At 35.1% G+C, this 17,223-nt stretch overlaps 1 protein-coding gene across 1 annotated transcript in view; it reads right to left on the bottom strand.

The window, feature by feature from the left end:
- EFNB2 (ephrin B2) overlaps window positions 1–17,223 on the bottom strand; it is a 55,428-nt gene that overhangs the window by 17,945 nt on the left and 20,260 nt on the right. Inside the window, exon 2 of the mRNA XM_069094141.1 lies at window positions 9,061–9,344. Coding sequence (XP_068950242.1) covers window positions 9,061–9,344 — 284 coding nt within the window. The remainder of the gene's footprint in view (window positions 1–9,060; window positions 9,345–17,223) is intronic.

The raw sequence follows: 17,223 nt of genomic DNA, 5'->3' as shown, positions 1-17,223 counted from the left end.
TCTCTCTCTCTCTCTCTCTCTCTCTCTCTCTCTCTCTCTCTCTCTCTTCTCTCTCTCGTCTCTCTCTCCCCCCCCTCTGTTTTTTTCTGTTCCTCTCTCCCTCCTCCCCACATAAAATGACATATATACACATACATACACACATGTGCATACACATACATGTAAGTGTCTATGCATTCCCAAATCTCTAAGTTTGTGCTTTTTACTTGTTTTCTCTATTCCTAATATGTGAGAGACAGGGTAATGTAGTAGATAAGAGGGCTGGACTTGGAACTATGAAATTTGGGTTCAAATTCTACCACAGATACTTTTTAATCTGTGATTATAGGCAGTTCACTTAATCTCAGTTTCCTCATTTGTAAAATAAAGATAATATTTGTGCTACTTCCCTCATAGTGTTATAAAGAAAGTGCTTTGAAAACCTAAAAGGTAAGTGTAAGATGCTATAACTACTATATTGTTATAAATATGTGCTATTATCCTAAATGAAGATCAATTTGAAAAAAAGTGTGAATATACTATAAAAATTCAATTACAGGTAATAGTATAGGTTTTGGGGGTTTTTTTTGGGGGGGGAGTGGTGGTGATGAAAACATAGCTTCTGTCTGACCAATGGAGAGTTTAAGCACATCCCTGAAGAGGAATGTTTTCCTCAACTGCTTTAATTCTTTAATTCAGCTTCTTTTAATTTTTATAGCATTGCCAATTTTACTATAGGAAACTTGGCATGAGGACTTGGATTTAGGGAACAAATATGTGTGGCTTCTTAAAATTATGTAAATATGCCTCCACATAGTAATAGACATTTATAATGTCTTTCTATACCTTTGTTGGATATTCATTTTTAAGGCATTTCGTTTTGCTTTAAACTCTGATCTTGATGATGAATATTTAAAGGCTAGGAAGAGAATTTGTTTCCTTTTTGGTGTTAGTACTGTATCTCCAGTATTGTTAAATCATTTATAAAGCTAAGTGAACTAAAAAGGACTATAAATAAATAGTAGCTTGGATATTAAATCGTATCTTATGAAATATTAAAAGTAGTTTCATTCTGAGCAATTCCTAAATAATTTTTTTTCCTACTAAGTAATCATTCTTCATTTTCTGCTTTCACATCCATTTTACATATAGTATTTTTAGTTTCTCTTTGCTCACCAATCCTTCAGTCCTTTTAACAATCAAATGATCGTGTTCTTTCATTTGTTGCCCTCAGGAATAGGGAGGTGGTACTTACAGATTTCTGTAGATACTACCTCTGTCTGGTTTTAAAGGAGATAAACCATCACAACTACCCAGGAATGCCACTGAAAGTGAACAAATACCATCAACCTATTTTTAGCCATATTCTCTTCCGAGCTCTGTGTAGTCATGTACAAAAATCTCAATGGGCCACAATTCCATTAAGCCCTGGGGCCACAGACTTTGTTTAGCCACTAGAAGTTATGCAGGCATTAAGATTTTCCTTCCCTAATAACATAACTTTTATGAGCTTTATTTATCTTCAACTTAGTAAGTAGTTTTGCTGGTGCACACTCTTTTGAGAGCTTTCAACCAAGTCAGAAAGTGACCTTCAAACTATCACTTTACATTATGAAATGATAGACGGAGCTTATCTAATATTCTGATAGAAGGGAAAATCTGGATAGTAATGTACTTCCTGGCCAGTCACATCGACAAGACAGCTTTTAAACATTTAAAAAAAAATCTACAGGAGACATTTCGAACTGCATTAGACCACTCCTAAATTTCCAATTGATACAGTTTTTCTTTATGTAAGAGGATATGCAAAAAATTCTGACATGAGAATTAGATGGAACTACAAGGTGGGGAGGAGAATGATTACATATATCTGGAGATTCCTCCCTGTCTGTCTCTTGTAGGTATTAAAAAGGATCTGCTAACATGCTTGGGCAATACTGAGTACCAGAGGATTCAAGTGAGTGTTTCTTGGTAACAGGAAACAGAGGAGAAAAGTACTTTATAATAACTAGAGAAAATGAGTAAGGGAGGCTTTATAATTGGATCATAAGTTATTGAAACTTATAAACTCCTTCATGCTTTATTTTATAGATGGTTTTCAAACGAAAAATTACAGGTTTACCAAGCCACCTTCCCTAGGCCCTCTAGTTTTTGCAAGACGACAACTGTGTCTGATTCTGCTGAAAATATCATACTGTATAGGCCACAAAGTCAGGGGAATGACAGACTCCTATAGACAGGCTGGTGGGCTGTGGGGGTCATTTATAAGTGACACATTTTAAGTATAAACTTAGAAAAATTAATAGTAATATCTGGCAGTTACCGAGTATTTTAAGGTCTGTAAAGGACTTTACCTATATGATATTGCTTGAGATTCACTACAACCCTCTGAGGTAGGAGTTATTAGTACCCCCATTTTACAGATGAACAAAGTAAGCCTGAAGGAGGTTCAATGATTTGTCTAGGATCACACAGCAAGTGAGTGTCTCTGAAGTAGGATTTGAATTCAGGTTTTCCTGACTTCTAGTCTGGTGCGCTATGTACTGTGACTCTTAGCTGAGTCTGGTAAAAGGATCCTCAATCTACAAATGATCCACCAGATAACAGAAACAAATGGATATATCAGTAATTGTAAGTAAAATATAACTACAACTGAGATGGTTACTATTTCCTTATCTAGCTGCCTCTTCTTATTAAAACTGGATGTCTGAGACAGTGGGAGAATATTTGATCCCAAAATATATGCAGTTGTTGGGTTTGGAGGTTTGGGTTGTTAGTTGGGGGTTTTTTTTTGGGGGGGGGTTTGGACAAAGCATATAACCATTTTACTCTGACATATGACTACACTTCTAGAAAGTGTACAAAAAAGAAAATTTGAAAAGTTAAGTTACTAAAGCTAGATTACTTAGGAAAGAGGTTACAGAGCAAAAGCACAAAAGAAAAGTAAATTCATACATAATTAAAAAGGAGACAGGGATACCAAGGGCTCTCCTTTTTTTGGTCTTAATACTTTAAATGTACTATAGTATCCATTTAAACACTTTCCCTCATTTTGCCATTCTGAATAGAAAAAAAAAAAACAACTTCTAAGCTTCCTCTGGATACTACCAATTTTATAAGCTGGTGTGAAATACCTATTCTGGAGAACTGAACCAACAAAGGCCTTTAGAATGCCTTCTTCACTTAGGCAGTAGTGTTTCTTAAAGAATGTTTCACTAGGGTAAGGAATGTTGCAGTGTGGCTCTGGGAAATACCACACCCGTGTATGAATTTACTGGGCACACCTCAGTATATACTTTATTTAAAAAAAAAGTTCTTAATCAAACATAATCTTTGGGGCCTGACTTTTTAGACTGTTCTTTTGGATCAGGAACTTGGTGGTTTCTAACAAGATAGTGCAGTAAATACAGAGGTATCTAAAGCCCATATAAAGCCAAACCAAGATCTAGTCTCTTAATAGCTATTTCTTTGTTCACCCAACAGCTATGTCACAGCTACTACTCACTGCCATATATTTTTTTAAACTAATAAAGTGGCTTCTACTTTTAATGCAACCTCTGACTCATGTAATGCTGGTCATACAATGAAAACCTCTTTATAATCCTTTCATATGTACTTTGCCTGGCTGTTTCAGGAGGTTGGATGGCCAATTCATAAAACTATGAAAGGGTAGGTGTCCAGGATTGCCAAATCACCAAAATGCTGATTCATTCAGCTCTGGCTTACCTCCTTGAAACTCAAAATTTAAACCAGGCATGCAAAGTGTCCAAACAGAAGCTCTATGGCATAGTTATAAAGGAAAACACCACATTTTCCTAGAAACACTTTGCCAATACTAGTTTGAGCACTCACTAAATCAAAAAGAATTTGCTTGCCTTTGGAAGATGGGCTACTGTTATGGCACACAAGTAGTTTCTTTTTCACAACTAACATGAATTTGCATTAAATACAGAAGAAAATGTTATGTAAAATTATTATTGTTGCTTTAAATCCAATGAACATCTTATTCTATTGAAGAGTAGGAGATCTTTGTGGGACCAAAGAGTAACAAAGCACTTCTTCAAACTCAAACACTCAATGTATATAATTTAAGACCAAAGTCAATTATTTAGGCAAGTCATTTGAAAAAATAAATTGATATTAAATAGTTTTTAAACCCCATATATTCCATTTTGCTGGATATCAAAGCAAATGTTCTAATGTAAGCTATGATAATAAGGCTCCACATAGTTTATACAAAGCTTTTCCTAAGGTAGTCTGATAGATATTTTGTAGGTCTAACAGTGTAATTTCAACTAATAAACACGATTTCCTTTTATCCTTCCAAAAGGGTTAACAGTGTTTTCAGACTTGGTAACACTTTAATTCAAATATCTTAATTATTATGGTCCAGAAAATCTTTAATAATTTGAAAATTAACGAAAACTCTCAAGTTTGATTTACATTTCATTTGGGAGTTGTTGTATATTAATTAATAAACCAACTGACACTTTGGATTACCCCCAAACCACGCTAATCATATTCTCCTTCAAACTCATTCTTCTTCCCTCCTCCATTGTAGAGAGAGCACAATCCTTTTCATTGTTATGGTATTTAAAAACCTGGTTATTATGAAGAATCATGTTAAGTATATACAGTACTTCCCTTTTCATAATTCTGAGCATATTAAATACTTTCTGAATGAATTAATTTATAAAAAATACATGGTTTTAAAAGTCTGCCTACTTCTAAAATACAGAGTATTTGCTCTCTAAGCATCATAAAAAAATACTAGTATAGTACCATCATGTGAGTATCCTGATATCAGAAGTAATAATTTTAAAACTTTAAATCACTTTGGTTTCCATGGAAAGTAATAATCTTATTTTAAAATTCTCCTTCTATTGCCTTGGAAGAATATGAAAAGGCAAAAGAATTAGCATTGAGATATGGACTAGAGTTTTAAATTGTTTTCCATCCCGTACTCTCATTTCTAAAAGGCTTACATAAAAATAATTTCTGTAGGGCTTAAGAGGAATTAGCTCCTAAACTTTCTCTAATGTATCAAAACAGGACTCAACAAATTCATGGCACCTAGAAATCTCATCATGTCGCCTAAATTCCTTTCAACAATGTGTATATGTACACATCTCAGTGTTAAAATTCAGTCATAAATATACCGAAATTAGACATTCAAAGTATCATATATGAACACAGTTCTTTCTGGAAGTAAAAGAAAGGAGGCATCTGTAACAAGCAACAGACATTTTCAACATCCATCAGCTGGACCTCTTGGGACCCTGGGCGCTAGAAGAACATATTGGAGAGATACATTTCTGAACATATCAGGGCTCCATTGAGACCAGTTACAAACCACATCTCATTGTGTGTGGATCCCCTGCTACAGTTTCTCCCCACAGAGGCCCCCACCAAAACCACATACAAATGCTTGTAGAATAGACGAATGAATGAATTTTAATTCCTTCTGCTATTATGATTGATCTTCTTTGTAGTCTTTTTCCCAAGGCAGCATTTAAACAACTGAATTTATTCAAATTCAACTAAATCCAGTATAGTAAAGATAGTACATTATGCATTAGAGTTACTAGCAAACAGGCCTACCACCCCCTCTTCCCCCCAAAAGCAGTGAAACTGAGTCAGACATCTACCTATAGCAACAACTTCTGCTTTCCAACCTTTCTCTGTTACATGTCTTCAAGCTCACACAGTTGTCTGCTTTTAGTAATGGACAGGGGTTACCTCTTCCCTACTGTCTATCCATCTTCCTATATTTGCTTGCTCAAATAAAAGATGTGGGCTCAAAGCTTTCCCCTTCTTGGATAAAAGCTCTACTTATCTATCTTGTTGAATGTTGGAGGTGGGGGAGATGTGATTCTTTTTATTTAGGGCAAAATATCAATCTTTACTAAGGTTAAATTTTGAGATTATTTGTAGTGAAACCTTAAAGCCTCCACGTCTTTCTCCCTTCTCTATCTTTCATTTCCCCTCAACTGTCTGCAAGTGGATTCAGGGAGGAATGCATTAAACCATACTTGCTCATCTGAAAACACTTTTTAATGTGACTTCCCTATGAAATTAATGTCATTGCTTCCTTTTGTGTCTGATTTCCAGATCTAGAACAAATTGTTGAGACCTGCCTTGAAGTTTTAGCAGTTCGGTAAAATAGCAGTCCTCACACTCTTATAAGGATAATAATGAGGTGGGGGGAAAATAGTAAGAGAATATAACTTTTGCCTGCTTTAACTTCTTGGTAAACTTCAGAGCCCAAGATATATTCATATTCTAAAGGGTGCACAAACAACCCTTCAGTTTTTTAAACTAGTTACTGTGATCCCCTCCACCAGGTAAAGAAATATTGAAGCCATATTATCATATCATTTTTAATAGTAAATTATCACTGTTCATAAGCCAATCACTCAGATACCATCACCGAGTCATAAAATGTGTGTGTGTGTGTGTGTGTGTGTGTGTGTAAAATTCCTATGATCTAACAGTTCAATCTAAGCTGCTGATTCAAAAACTGAAATGCCATTGGTCTAAGGGGAACCCCATTTTCACCATATTAATAACAACTGTGCGACAATACTCACTTTTCCATAATTTTATTTACTTGAAAGACTGATAAATCCCAACTCTGTTACTATTACCTATGTGATTTTGGGTAAGTTGTTTAACCTCTCTGAATCTGTTTCTTTATCAGTTAAATAAGGGGGTTAGACTAGTTCATGTTTAAGGTCCCTTAATAGCTCTAAATCCTATGAATCCATAAGTAACATTTCATGTAATTCAGAGTTTTATCTCTTATTAAATAATAAAGCTAATAAAAGGGTTGTCTACGCCAACTAAAAATCACCTGTGACAATTTTGCTCATTTATTATGACTCAAAGGTCACCTGGAAAACAATATGTCTATTGCTTTAAAGCTCTATGGGTCTTATAAAAGAACCAGAGTAATCATGAGAATCATTTCACTAAATATTAATCCCCCTACTGGATTATAAACCTTGAGGACACGGCCATCATTTATCTCTATTTTCTCCTCAGCCTATAAACATAGTGCCTTAATACTGGAGTAGGAACTCATTACATGTTTGTGGAATAAATGAATGGATGGATGGATGAACTATAATGTCTTCTATTATAACCGGTATGTTCTGAACTATTTAATCTAAGGCAGCATTTTTAAAAACTTTGAATTTATTCAAATTTGGCTACCTTTGTAGAGATGAGCTTGCACATCTGAACCACTTGCTACCAAAACAGTCTTATTACGCCATCCTGCCAAAAGCAAACTGAACCAGGTTCAAACTGTCAGAGTCCCAACAAATCTCATTTCTAAAGTATTAGTATTTTTACTTACATAGTAACTATACCTTACTTTAAAAAAAAGGAAAGAATCCCTTGATGTTATTTTTATACATTTCCTCTTTAATCTGAGTCTCTGATCCCTTAGACTGATTTACATTTTCTATCACTACTGTCCCTTTCCCTACAATATCACTTTGCCCACTTTTATTTTGTGTGACTTGTTCTGAATGTATCACTCTGAATTAACTTGGTTTAAAAGCTGATTTGTTCTATCTCTAGCATTCCAGGTTCAAGAAGATAGAGATAAAAACTACACAATAACAACATGTTTTTTAATATCATTGTAAAATGTTTCTATGCTTTTGCTTTGATTACAGTGAAGTATATTAGGAAATATCTGTTATTTGCCAAGATAGTCCCAGTAGAAATTAGAATAACATCCAGTAAAGTATTAACTTAGTATAGTAAAATATGGAGAGAGCCAACAATAGTTTCCAAATTGATTTCAAAAAGTAGTTTAAGTACTGGGAGATTATGATTCAATATCCTCTATTTTAAAGGTATTACAACACACAAAAAAGAGGCATTGTAGAATGCAGATTAAGAGCCAACCTCAAAGCAGATAACACCAAGGTTCAAGTCCTGCTTGGGACACATCTTCTATGATCTTAGGCAAGTCATTTATGCATTGGTAATGGGAGTTTCCTTACTTAATTGTTCCCTGTTTCAATGAAATTACAGGCCTAGTCCCTATCCCTTTAATACAAATAGAACCTTATGCACAATAAGTTCTCAATTAACATTTGATGATTTGATCAAAAGATCTACAAGGAGTTAAAAATAAAGACCCACGTAAATTTAAAACTTGAATAATTATGTATACCTGTCAAACAAAAAATGTTCTCAATATTATAGAAATCCCCCCCCACCACCACCAAAAAAAAGTATCTGGATAATTGTATAATTTTACTTTGTCAAAATTCCACCTGACCTTACACAGCAGAATGCCTTACTGCCTTTAGGCATCCAATTAATATGTGCTGATTTTATTAAGCAGCTGCAGAGCTACTATTTTTATTAATTAAAACTTCTTAATAAAAACAGTATCTGACCTGATCCAAGGATGCAAAGATTCTTGCTATGTGTGATCTCTCAAAGACCGCTCCACATGCAATATAGCTGACATTTCTGGGTTCCTATGATTTGCAGTGTTTGTGTATAGTTTCTCCCACAGTTGCACACTACTTGGTTAAGGCCCAAAGGGTGTCCACAAAAGTAAAATGAATTATCTTAATGCATTAACTCTGGTTCTCCATAGCAAACATCTTAAGCTGGTTTTAACTAAAAGGTAATCATGATGATCATGGTCAAAAGCAACCACAAGGTCTGAGATAAAGTCCCACTCAAGATATTATTTGTGTGGGGTGTAACTATCAAAGATTCATAGGCAATCATTAAAAGAGATTTTGTTAGTAAGAAAGCAAAAATATACAAATGTTTCAAGTAGCTACTAGTTATTGGGCAAATCCTTTTCTCATTTGTACATGTATACACACAATCTTTATCTAGAAATATACATGTGCATTTAGCCAATATTATTATTATACTGCAATAAACTGCATTGCGTTTCAAAGTTAGCATTTGAACATAGATATCCTCAATGAAACTTGATTTACCAAGAAATCATTTTATGAAAAATTTAAAAGCATACAAACCCATTCAGCTTATCTTTAATATTATAAATCAGTAGTAATATTTGCATTTTGTACTTACATATAATGTAATAATCTTTGTTTTTTTGAAATTCTAAACCCCAGAGGTTAGGGCTGAATTCTTGAAACTTGATGGTAAATTTAACATCTTGGTCTGGCTTGGCACAGTTGAGCAGAGGTGTGTTTTCCTTTTTAATAGTGCATTTATCTGCTTGGTCTTTATCAACCATATAGACTTTATAATATTCATACTGGCCAACAGTTTTAGAGTCCACCTTTGGGCAGATTATATCCAGTTTGTCTCCTATCTGTGGGTATAGTACCAGTCCTTGTCCAGGTAGAAATCTAAAAGAACCAAAAACAGAAAAGAGATGTCATTTGAGTTGAACTGAATACTGCATAATGCAATATTTTAAAATTTCCCACTGGGCAGCTCTATACCCTCAATAACCCAAATTTGTCCTATATTACGTCACTCTACCATGGGATGGTCTACCACTAAGGCCTTAGGGATCCAGATTTAAAAAGGTAGAAGGGGAGAAGAGTAAATACACCCTTTAAGAGAAGCAGTGTGTTCTGTCCTGCTCTAATTATTTAACCACCCCCTCAGTCATAATGTTTCAGTAGTTCTTTGTTTAACTCTGCAAGAAATTTTCCTTCTTGGTGAGTCAGACCTTCCCACCTGTTTGTTTTGTATGTGTATATGTGTGTTTAAATGAATTGGCAGCTTTCGTGTATTGGGAATTCCATACCAAGATCTCATCAATCTCAGAGAACAGTGGATGTACTAACACTTTGTGGTCCTGTTATTTTCCATTTGTTGTTGATGTTAATTAACAGACAAGTTTCATCAAGAATGTTTCAAATTACTTATCATAATTAGTCAGTCACTGATCAAACAATAGGTTTTTTATATACTGAACAAAAGAAATGTCTTACAAACCCATAAAAGATAACCAGAAATAATTAGTTGTAATATTGATTCAGCTGCAAGATGAAGGGCCCTCCTCTTGCAGGGACAACAGCCACTGTCCTTCTGTACTAATCTTTTTTTTTTTTTTTTGGAGGGGGGAGATGTATTTGCTCCAATTACTGCTTAGAAGCAAGGCTTTGGAATGAAGGCTACTGATACAATATCCCCTAATGCCTGAAGCTAAAAGCTTCCCGCCCCTCTTTCTCTTTCAGGCCCTCCATGCTGCTGAAAGATCTTTCTTAATGGAGAGTTTCTTTGAGAAGCTGAAACAAGAGCTTCCTAATGAACATCCTTCTACAACTGCTAACATTAAACAACACACTTAGAAATCCCAGCTCATTCGTAGGCAGCCAAGCCTACAGCTCATTAAAATATTAAAGCCTGAGAACAAAGCCCTAGGTTCTGAATCCTCCCAATACAATCCTTTATTTAACTGAAGAAGCCCACCAGCCATGATTATTATTGGGTCATCATTCACTAGTGAATATGAAAAAATATATATGGTTTAACACCCCCAGTTTCACATCCATGTGGGGACCTGCTTGGTCCCATAAGCTTATGATTTATATTAATGAATGGCATTAATTTTCTCTGTTAAGTGCATTATGTTAGTTCCGAAACAGCATGTAACATGACAAAGAGAAATTTAATTACAGGTTTATTTTTTTTAAATGCCATTTTATGGCAAGAAAAATGTATGTTGTACACTACAATATGCCATTCTCTCTTGGGCTTTTTTAATTTTAGAGCTAAAAAAAAAAACAAAACTCCAAAACAAAAACAAAAATACCCAACAACCCACTTTCCCCTCTAATGGCCCCCTTTATAGTCCATTCATATTGCTCAAAAATAAGTGAGAAGCGAATCTGATATGAAAAGCCCTCCCTAATGCAAAAATCAAAATGTCCATTTGGTTATTATGCCATCGTTATACTAGAACTGTAAATTAGAAACAACTTTCTACCTGGACACACAAATGAACCCATGATTTTCCCAGAAATGTCAATGATGACACGATCACAGTATCGCCTCTATTTTTTTGTTTTGTTGTATACAGAGTATGTTCTTTGGAAGAATCAATAAACTCAGTCCCCACTAGTTGACTACTTGTGATGGTGTCCCAAATACATTTTCTTATAAGGAACTTGAGTCCTGAGAAATAAGAGACTTGAACTACTGGTACTAAGTAGCAGAACTTAGACCTGAACCCCCCCAGTTCTCTTATCCCGCATCCAGTAGCCTCTCCTACACCACACTGATCCATGCCACTTTTAGCCTGTATATGAGGAATTGAGGTAATTTCACCTATTCTGTAAAGGAAACAGAAGTCTGTCTGTCACCAAACTTTCCTTCTAAAATCTAGCTCCTCATAGCCTATGGTATAATAGTAATAATAGTAACAATATTTATATAGCCGTATGTGGCAGCCACTTTGCTAAGCATTTTATATTATTATCTCACTTGATCTCCACAACTCTAAGGGGGAGGGAGGGTTAGGTGCTATTATTATTCCTATTTTACAGATGAGGAAACTGAGGCAAACAGAGGTTAAGTGACTTGCCTAGGGTCACACAGCTTGTATGTGTCCAAGGTTCGATTTGAACTAAGACATTCCTGACTCCAGACCCAGCACTCTATTCATTGTACCAATTTCTCTATTGAATGTGATACCTTACTGCTAACTCAAACTAGCAAGATAGACATAAAACCATTCTCTTCTTTGCATGCCCATTCTTTTGTGTTCTATTTTACCATCAACCAACTCCTCAAGAAGCAGGAGGCATGGAAAATGCCACTAAGTTTTCTTCTCTTTACATTAGCAAAATTCTGTTCTTTTTTTTTTTTAATCTCCAGAAGCTGCCCTTTCCTCTCAAACACTGGAACTACACATACACTACACTTTTGTTATGCTCTTCTGAGAATGGGTGCATGGGCTTCAAGCTGATTGCAAAGAAGGTCCATGATACATGAGGTCTATGATCTTTTCCCAGACCACACTCCATTTCTAAATGATACTTGCCACACTCTCCCTTTTTTCTTCATTCAAGAAGCTCCTGAACTACGTGTTTCTTTATGAGAATTTTCCTGAATAAGTAAATAGGTGGACATTTTCTCCTTCAGCATAAGGAGGCCTATAACTCCGGTGAGTGTCTGTATTATCCATTTGACAAGGTATGGTTTGCCTTTTATTTTTTAAACTTCAGTTATGTTTAAACTAAGAAAGCAAAATGAAAACTTAAAGCAATTTTCTTAGTAATTTGAGGGTTTTTAAAATTGCCTTTAAACTTTGATTGCTTTTTTCTTTTTTTAAAGTTTTATTGATGTGTATTGTTTTTACATTACAAACACTTACAGATTATGCCCACTTCTTGAGAGTTCTCTTGTAAATAAGCAAAACAATTAAGTAAAACAAATAGTGACCTCATCTGAAAGTACATGAAATATTTCACATGTGTAACACCCTGATATTTTTTTATGAACAAAAACTATTTTCTTTCTTACTCCCATCAGAAAAAAAGAAAAAAATTTCCTGTAAAATATTTAAGAAAAAATAAATTTCCTCAACATATGTATACAAATGTGTGTCTCAATCTGAACCCTAAATATCACCTCTCTGAAATGACCTCAATTACTTAGATATTTTGGGAAAAGCATAGGGGGAATGTGGGGGGAGGGTATTTCTCGTGTCATTTAAACAACTGCCTCAATTTTCTAATTCATTTTGCAAAGGTAAAACTAGACTTTATTAATATTTTAATAAATTTATCTATTCAATATTTATTGAGCATTGCTTAGTTAAAAAAAATAAGCTTACATAGGATTAAGATCACATCTATTTATCTATCTTTATATAGGACCCAACATGTGAAAACAAGTGCTTGATAATTTTAAAAAGTAATAATAATGGTAATCATGAAAATTAATAAAGCCAGCATCAATTTACATTTTAAAAGGCATGAAATAAAAAAGTAATGTTTTAATATATCAATTATCCAGTGTTAGCACTCAAAACTGAAAAATGTGTCATTAGGCACTTCTTTTATTTACTGTTAGAGAAACTGGGCAACAGTTTAGTATGCTGGTCTAAAGTAGTGATTAAACAATTCAGTGGGAAAAAAAAGTAATTTATCTACCATTTGCCAATAAGATAAGATCCAATATTTCATATTAAATGGTCCAAAGAGTTTTACAAAGTTTTAAAAATCTGAGCAATCACAAATTTCCATACGAAAACTAGTCCACTTATTATACCACAGGTATATCAGAGAAACACATAATCTCAAGTTTGAAGGACTCGAGAGGTCATCTAATCTACCTAGTACAAAGGCAAAGAATTGGGAACTCAGACCTGAGCCAACTCATTTTTTTTTTTAATAGCTCTAATGGTTAGGAAGTTTTCTTCAAGCCCATAAATGAGAATTTTCATGCACTGAAAAATAAGTAATTTCTCAATAGAAAGGCAATCTGTGGTTGTTATAAAACCAAAACAGACTTCCTGATTTCTCTTCCAAAATTCAACCTACTATTCAACCTACCTGAAAAAAATTTAAAATTAAACATCCACTAAATGTAGATCTCTTTTCCAGATAAATTTGTATGCCCAGACATAGACAGGTCCTCCTATCTGTTAGGAACAAGGAAGCTGGGAGAAGTATAGCAAAAAGCAGGAACTAAGATAAGATTCCAAAAATCATTATCAATAACAGCAACAAATATTAAATTATTACATTACATTATTCAATTAAGTTTCAACATTTATTGACCACCTACTATGTGCTATATGCTATATATACTACATATGCTATATATACTATGTGCTATATATACTACACATGCTATATATACTATGTGCACCTGCATAGTTCCAGGCACTGAACAAGAAGGGCAAGGAAATTCACCAAGTATGGGGGTTTGTATGTGTGCATGTGTGTGTGTGTGTGTGAGAGACAGACAGAGACAGTGAGGAAAGAGAGGAAGAGAGAGAGAGAGAAGGAGAGAGAGACAGAGAGAGATCTCACAAAATAAGTAAATGCATAAGCTTCATGAGGAAAACACTGAAGATGGTCATTGACTTATTGGCCCAAGGCAATACAGTTGTGCTAGAACCCAGGCTTCCTAATTCTCAGGTCAAGACTTTCCCCACACTGTTTCACTTTCTCCTGGCTCCCTTCTAAAAGCTTGTTCTATCTAGGAGATAAAACACACAGAAATGCTACACACTTGAAGGTGGAGTACAAAAATACCAAATGGGTGATGCTGGTGGTAACGACTGTAGGAATGAGGAAGAATGATCCATTCTGGGATGGTGGTTGGTTATCAAGGAAAGCCAAATCTGATGGTGAAATCTGAGTTGTACCCGAAGGATGATGAAATCACAAAAGGCCATAGGAGAAGTTTGACTGAAACCTCCCATTTAGTTCTCCACTCCAGCAAGATTTCGGGCATAGTAAGGAGAAAGGATCTCTTTCTGTCCACACATCTTCCTAAGATGGAACTTAATGTATATGATCTCCTCCACCTCTTTATAGCCCATGTACATAATGAAGAAAACTACAAAACCAGTGACAAATATGATGAGTTCAGTTCAGCCCAGAGTCCCTTCTTTGTGAACTGTACTGTCTAGGCTGTTTTGTCTTAAATTTAGCGATTAAAAAAAAAACTGCTTTTAATTTTGGGAGTTTTTTGAATGCACTTTTAAAGCTGTAAAATGAAGTCAAGGAAAGTCAAGAGAAAGGAAATATACCACAAGGGCTCACAAGTGTCACATTAAGAGCCATGGGGTGTAAAGCTTCAAGCAGAGAGCACATTAGCTGTGTCTAAAGCCCTGAGGCTTCTTTTAAGATAGACATCTGAGATTGTAGGATCATAAAACACTGCCACCTGGTATGTATACCTAGCCCCACAGGGGCCTATAACCCCAAAGCATGAATAAAGCAGACTAAATGCATGGTTTTCTTTTTTACACCAAATTATAATTGATATCCAAAAGCAAACAATCTCTGTTTACCAATGAGGGAAGTTGAATACACAGGCAAATAACGGTGGTATACTTTTTCTTAATAACAAAGCTATTTTAGACCATAATAGAGGTCTGGTCCTTGTGTTCTTAGCACGTTGTTAATGGGATCCTTGGTGTTACTATAGGTCTGTTCTAGGGCTAGGCCTCCAGAGTTAAACCTGTTGGAGTGGAAATGTCTTAAAGGCAAGTCACTGATCTATGTTCAAATCTCAAATGCAATGGCTATAAGGTAACATGATGTCAAGCTAAAATGAACCTTGAGAGTTCACCTCCTAGTCTGACTCTTTCATTTTCCAGATGATGAATTTGTTGTCCAAAGTCACAAAGCTATCAGACCCAGGATTCAAATCCACATCCTGACTCCAAATTTGTGGCTCTTCTTATGACACCACCTTTGCGATCATGGGCAAGCAACTTACTGTTTTGTATCTAATCTCCCTGTTAGACTGTGAACTCCTCGAAGACACTATGTTAGTGCCTAGAACATAGTAAGCACTAAACAAATGTTTGTTGGGTGACTGAAATTTATATAGTGCTTCAGGATTTACAAAGCCTTTTATATATATGATCTCATTTTCACACCACATTGTTTCTACTACATACCTCCCCACCACATTGTTTCTACTACATACCTCCCAGAATGGTTATAAGGAAAGAAAGTACTTTGTAAAAATTAAAATATATTATACATGGGAACTTTAATTATTTGTGCAATTTTTGCCTATGAATCACATGTGTGGGTGTACACACACATATATGTCATATTATTATATTTTTGAAGCCCAGATTTGATAGTATAAAGTAGTTCACTGTTCTCTTATATTGACATTGGAAGAAAATAAAAAGTATAATAAGCTTAATGACAGTGCACTGTACTAAATTAATATGATGCTTCTGTATTCTCTAGGTTAAATGTGAATTTCCACTGAGAGATGAAACTGTTGAACTTATTTCTAAAATAAGAAGGTAGAACTCTTTTATAATATAGCTTCTTAGTTCTATGACTAGCTCTTTTCTTATAGGTTTCCTTGGCAATACGTTTATTGTATATCTGCAGTTGTTATATTTGAGGATTTGATCTGCCCTCATGGCAATCTGTATAATAACAAATCACATCATGAACAAATTCTATTGTATTGCTAAAACCTGGTAACTAGAAAAATTGAAATGATGGTCCTTACCGTAATTCACCAAAATAAAAACCTGATAAATAAGATTAAATAATTTATAAAAATCTATCATTATTGAAACAGAGAGAAAATAACAACAAAAAAAAATCTTTGCCTTTGTACTGTCTGTTCTCCACTCTGCCTGCTGCTGCCCTTTGACCTCTACCTCATGGTTTCCTGGGCTTCCTTCAAGACTGCTCAAACCCCACTTTCTGCAAGAGACCTTTCCTAGTTAATTATCCTACTCCAATACCTAATATGTATACATGCACATATGTATACATATTAGGTATATGTATACATATGTATACATACATGCAATATATGTCCTTATGGAGATATTTATCATCTATCTAACCTATCTAATCTATCTATCTATCTATCTATCTATCTATCTATCTATCTATCTGTCTGTCTGTCATCTATCTATCATCTCTCCAAGGTGACTATCCATTTATCCATCCATCCATCTATCTATATCATCTGTCTCTAGTTATTTATATCTAATCTCCCCTCTTAGACTGTGAGACCCTTGAAGACAGTGATTGTTTGGGCTTAACTTTGCAAGCACTATGCTAGTCCCTAGAACAAATGTTTGTTGGGTGACTGAAATTTATGTAGTGCTTCAGGATTTACAAAGCCTTTTATATACATGATCTCATTTTCACACAACACACACACCCACCCCTCCTCAACAACCTTGTGAACTAGGTGCTATTATTCTCACCACTTTATAGAGAAGGGATACTGTATACAGCAATCACTTGGTTAGTCACACAGCTAGTAAGCCTCCATGGGGAAATCTAGAATTCAAGCCTTTCTGAATCCTAGTCCAGTGCTGTATCCACTATAAGTGTGGATCTCTGTCTCTCTCTGTCTCTGTCTCTCTCTGTCTCTGTCTCTCTCTGTCTCTGTCTCTCTCTCTGTCTCTCTCTCTCTTTCTGTCTCTCTCTCTCTCTCTCTCTCTCTCTCTCTCTCTCTCTCTCTCTCTCTCTCTCTCTCTCTCTCTCTCTCTCTCTCTCTCTCTCTCTCTCTCTCTCTCTCTCTCTCTCTCTCTCTCTC

Source organism: Petaurus breviceps, unplaced genomic scaffold (genome assembly GCF_028583685.1).
Source record: "Petaurus breviceps papuanus isolate PSGF00001 unplaced genomic scaffold, PetGlider_PUasm1.0 214, whole genome shotgun sequence".
Taxonomy (NCBI): domain Eukaryota; kingdom Metazoa; phylum Chordata; class Mammalia; order Diprotodontia; family Petauridae; genus Petaurus; species Petaurus breviceps.
The sequence above is the reverse complement of the archived record's forward strand: the minus strand, read 5'-3'. Positions and strand labels throughout refer to the sequence as shown.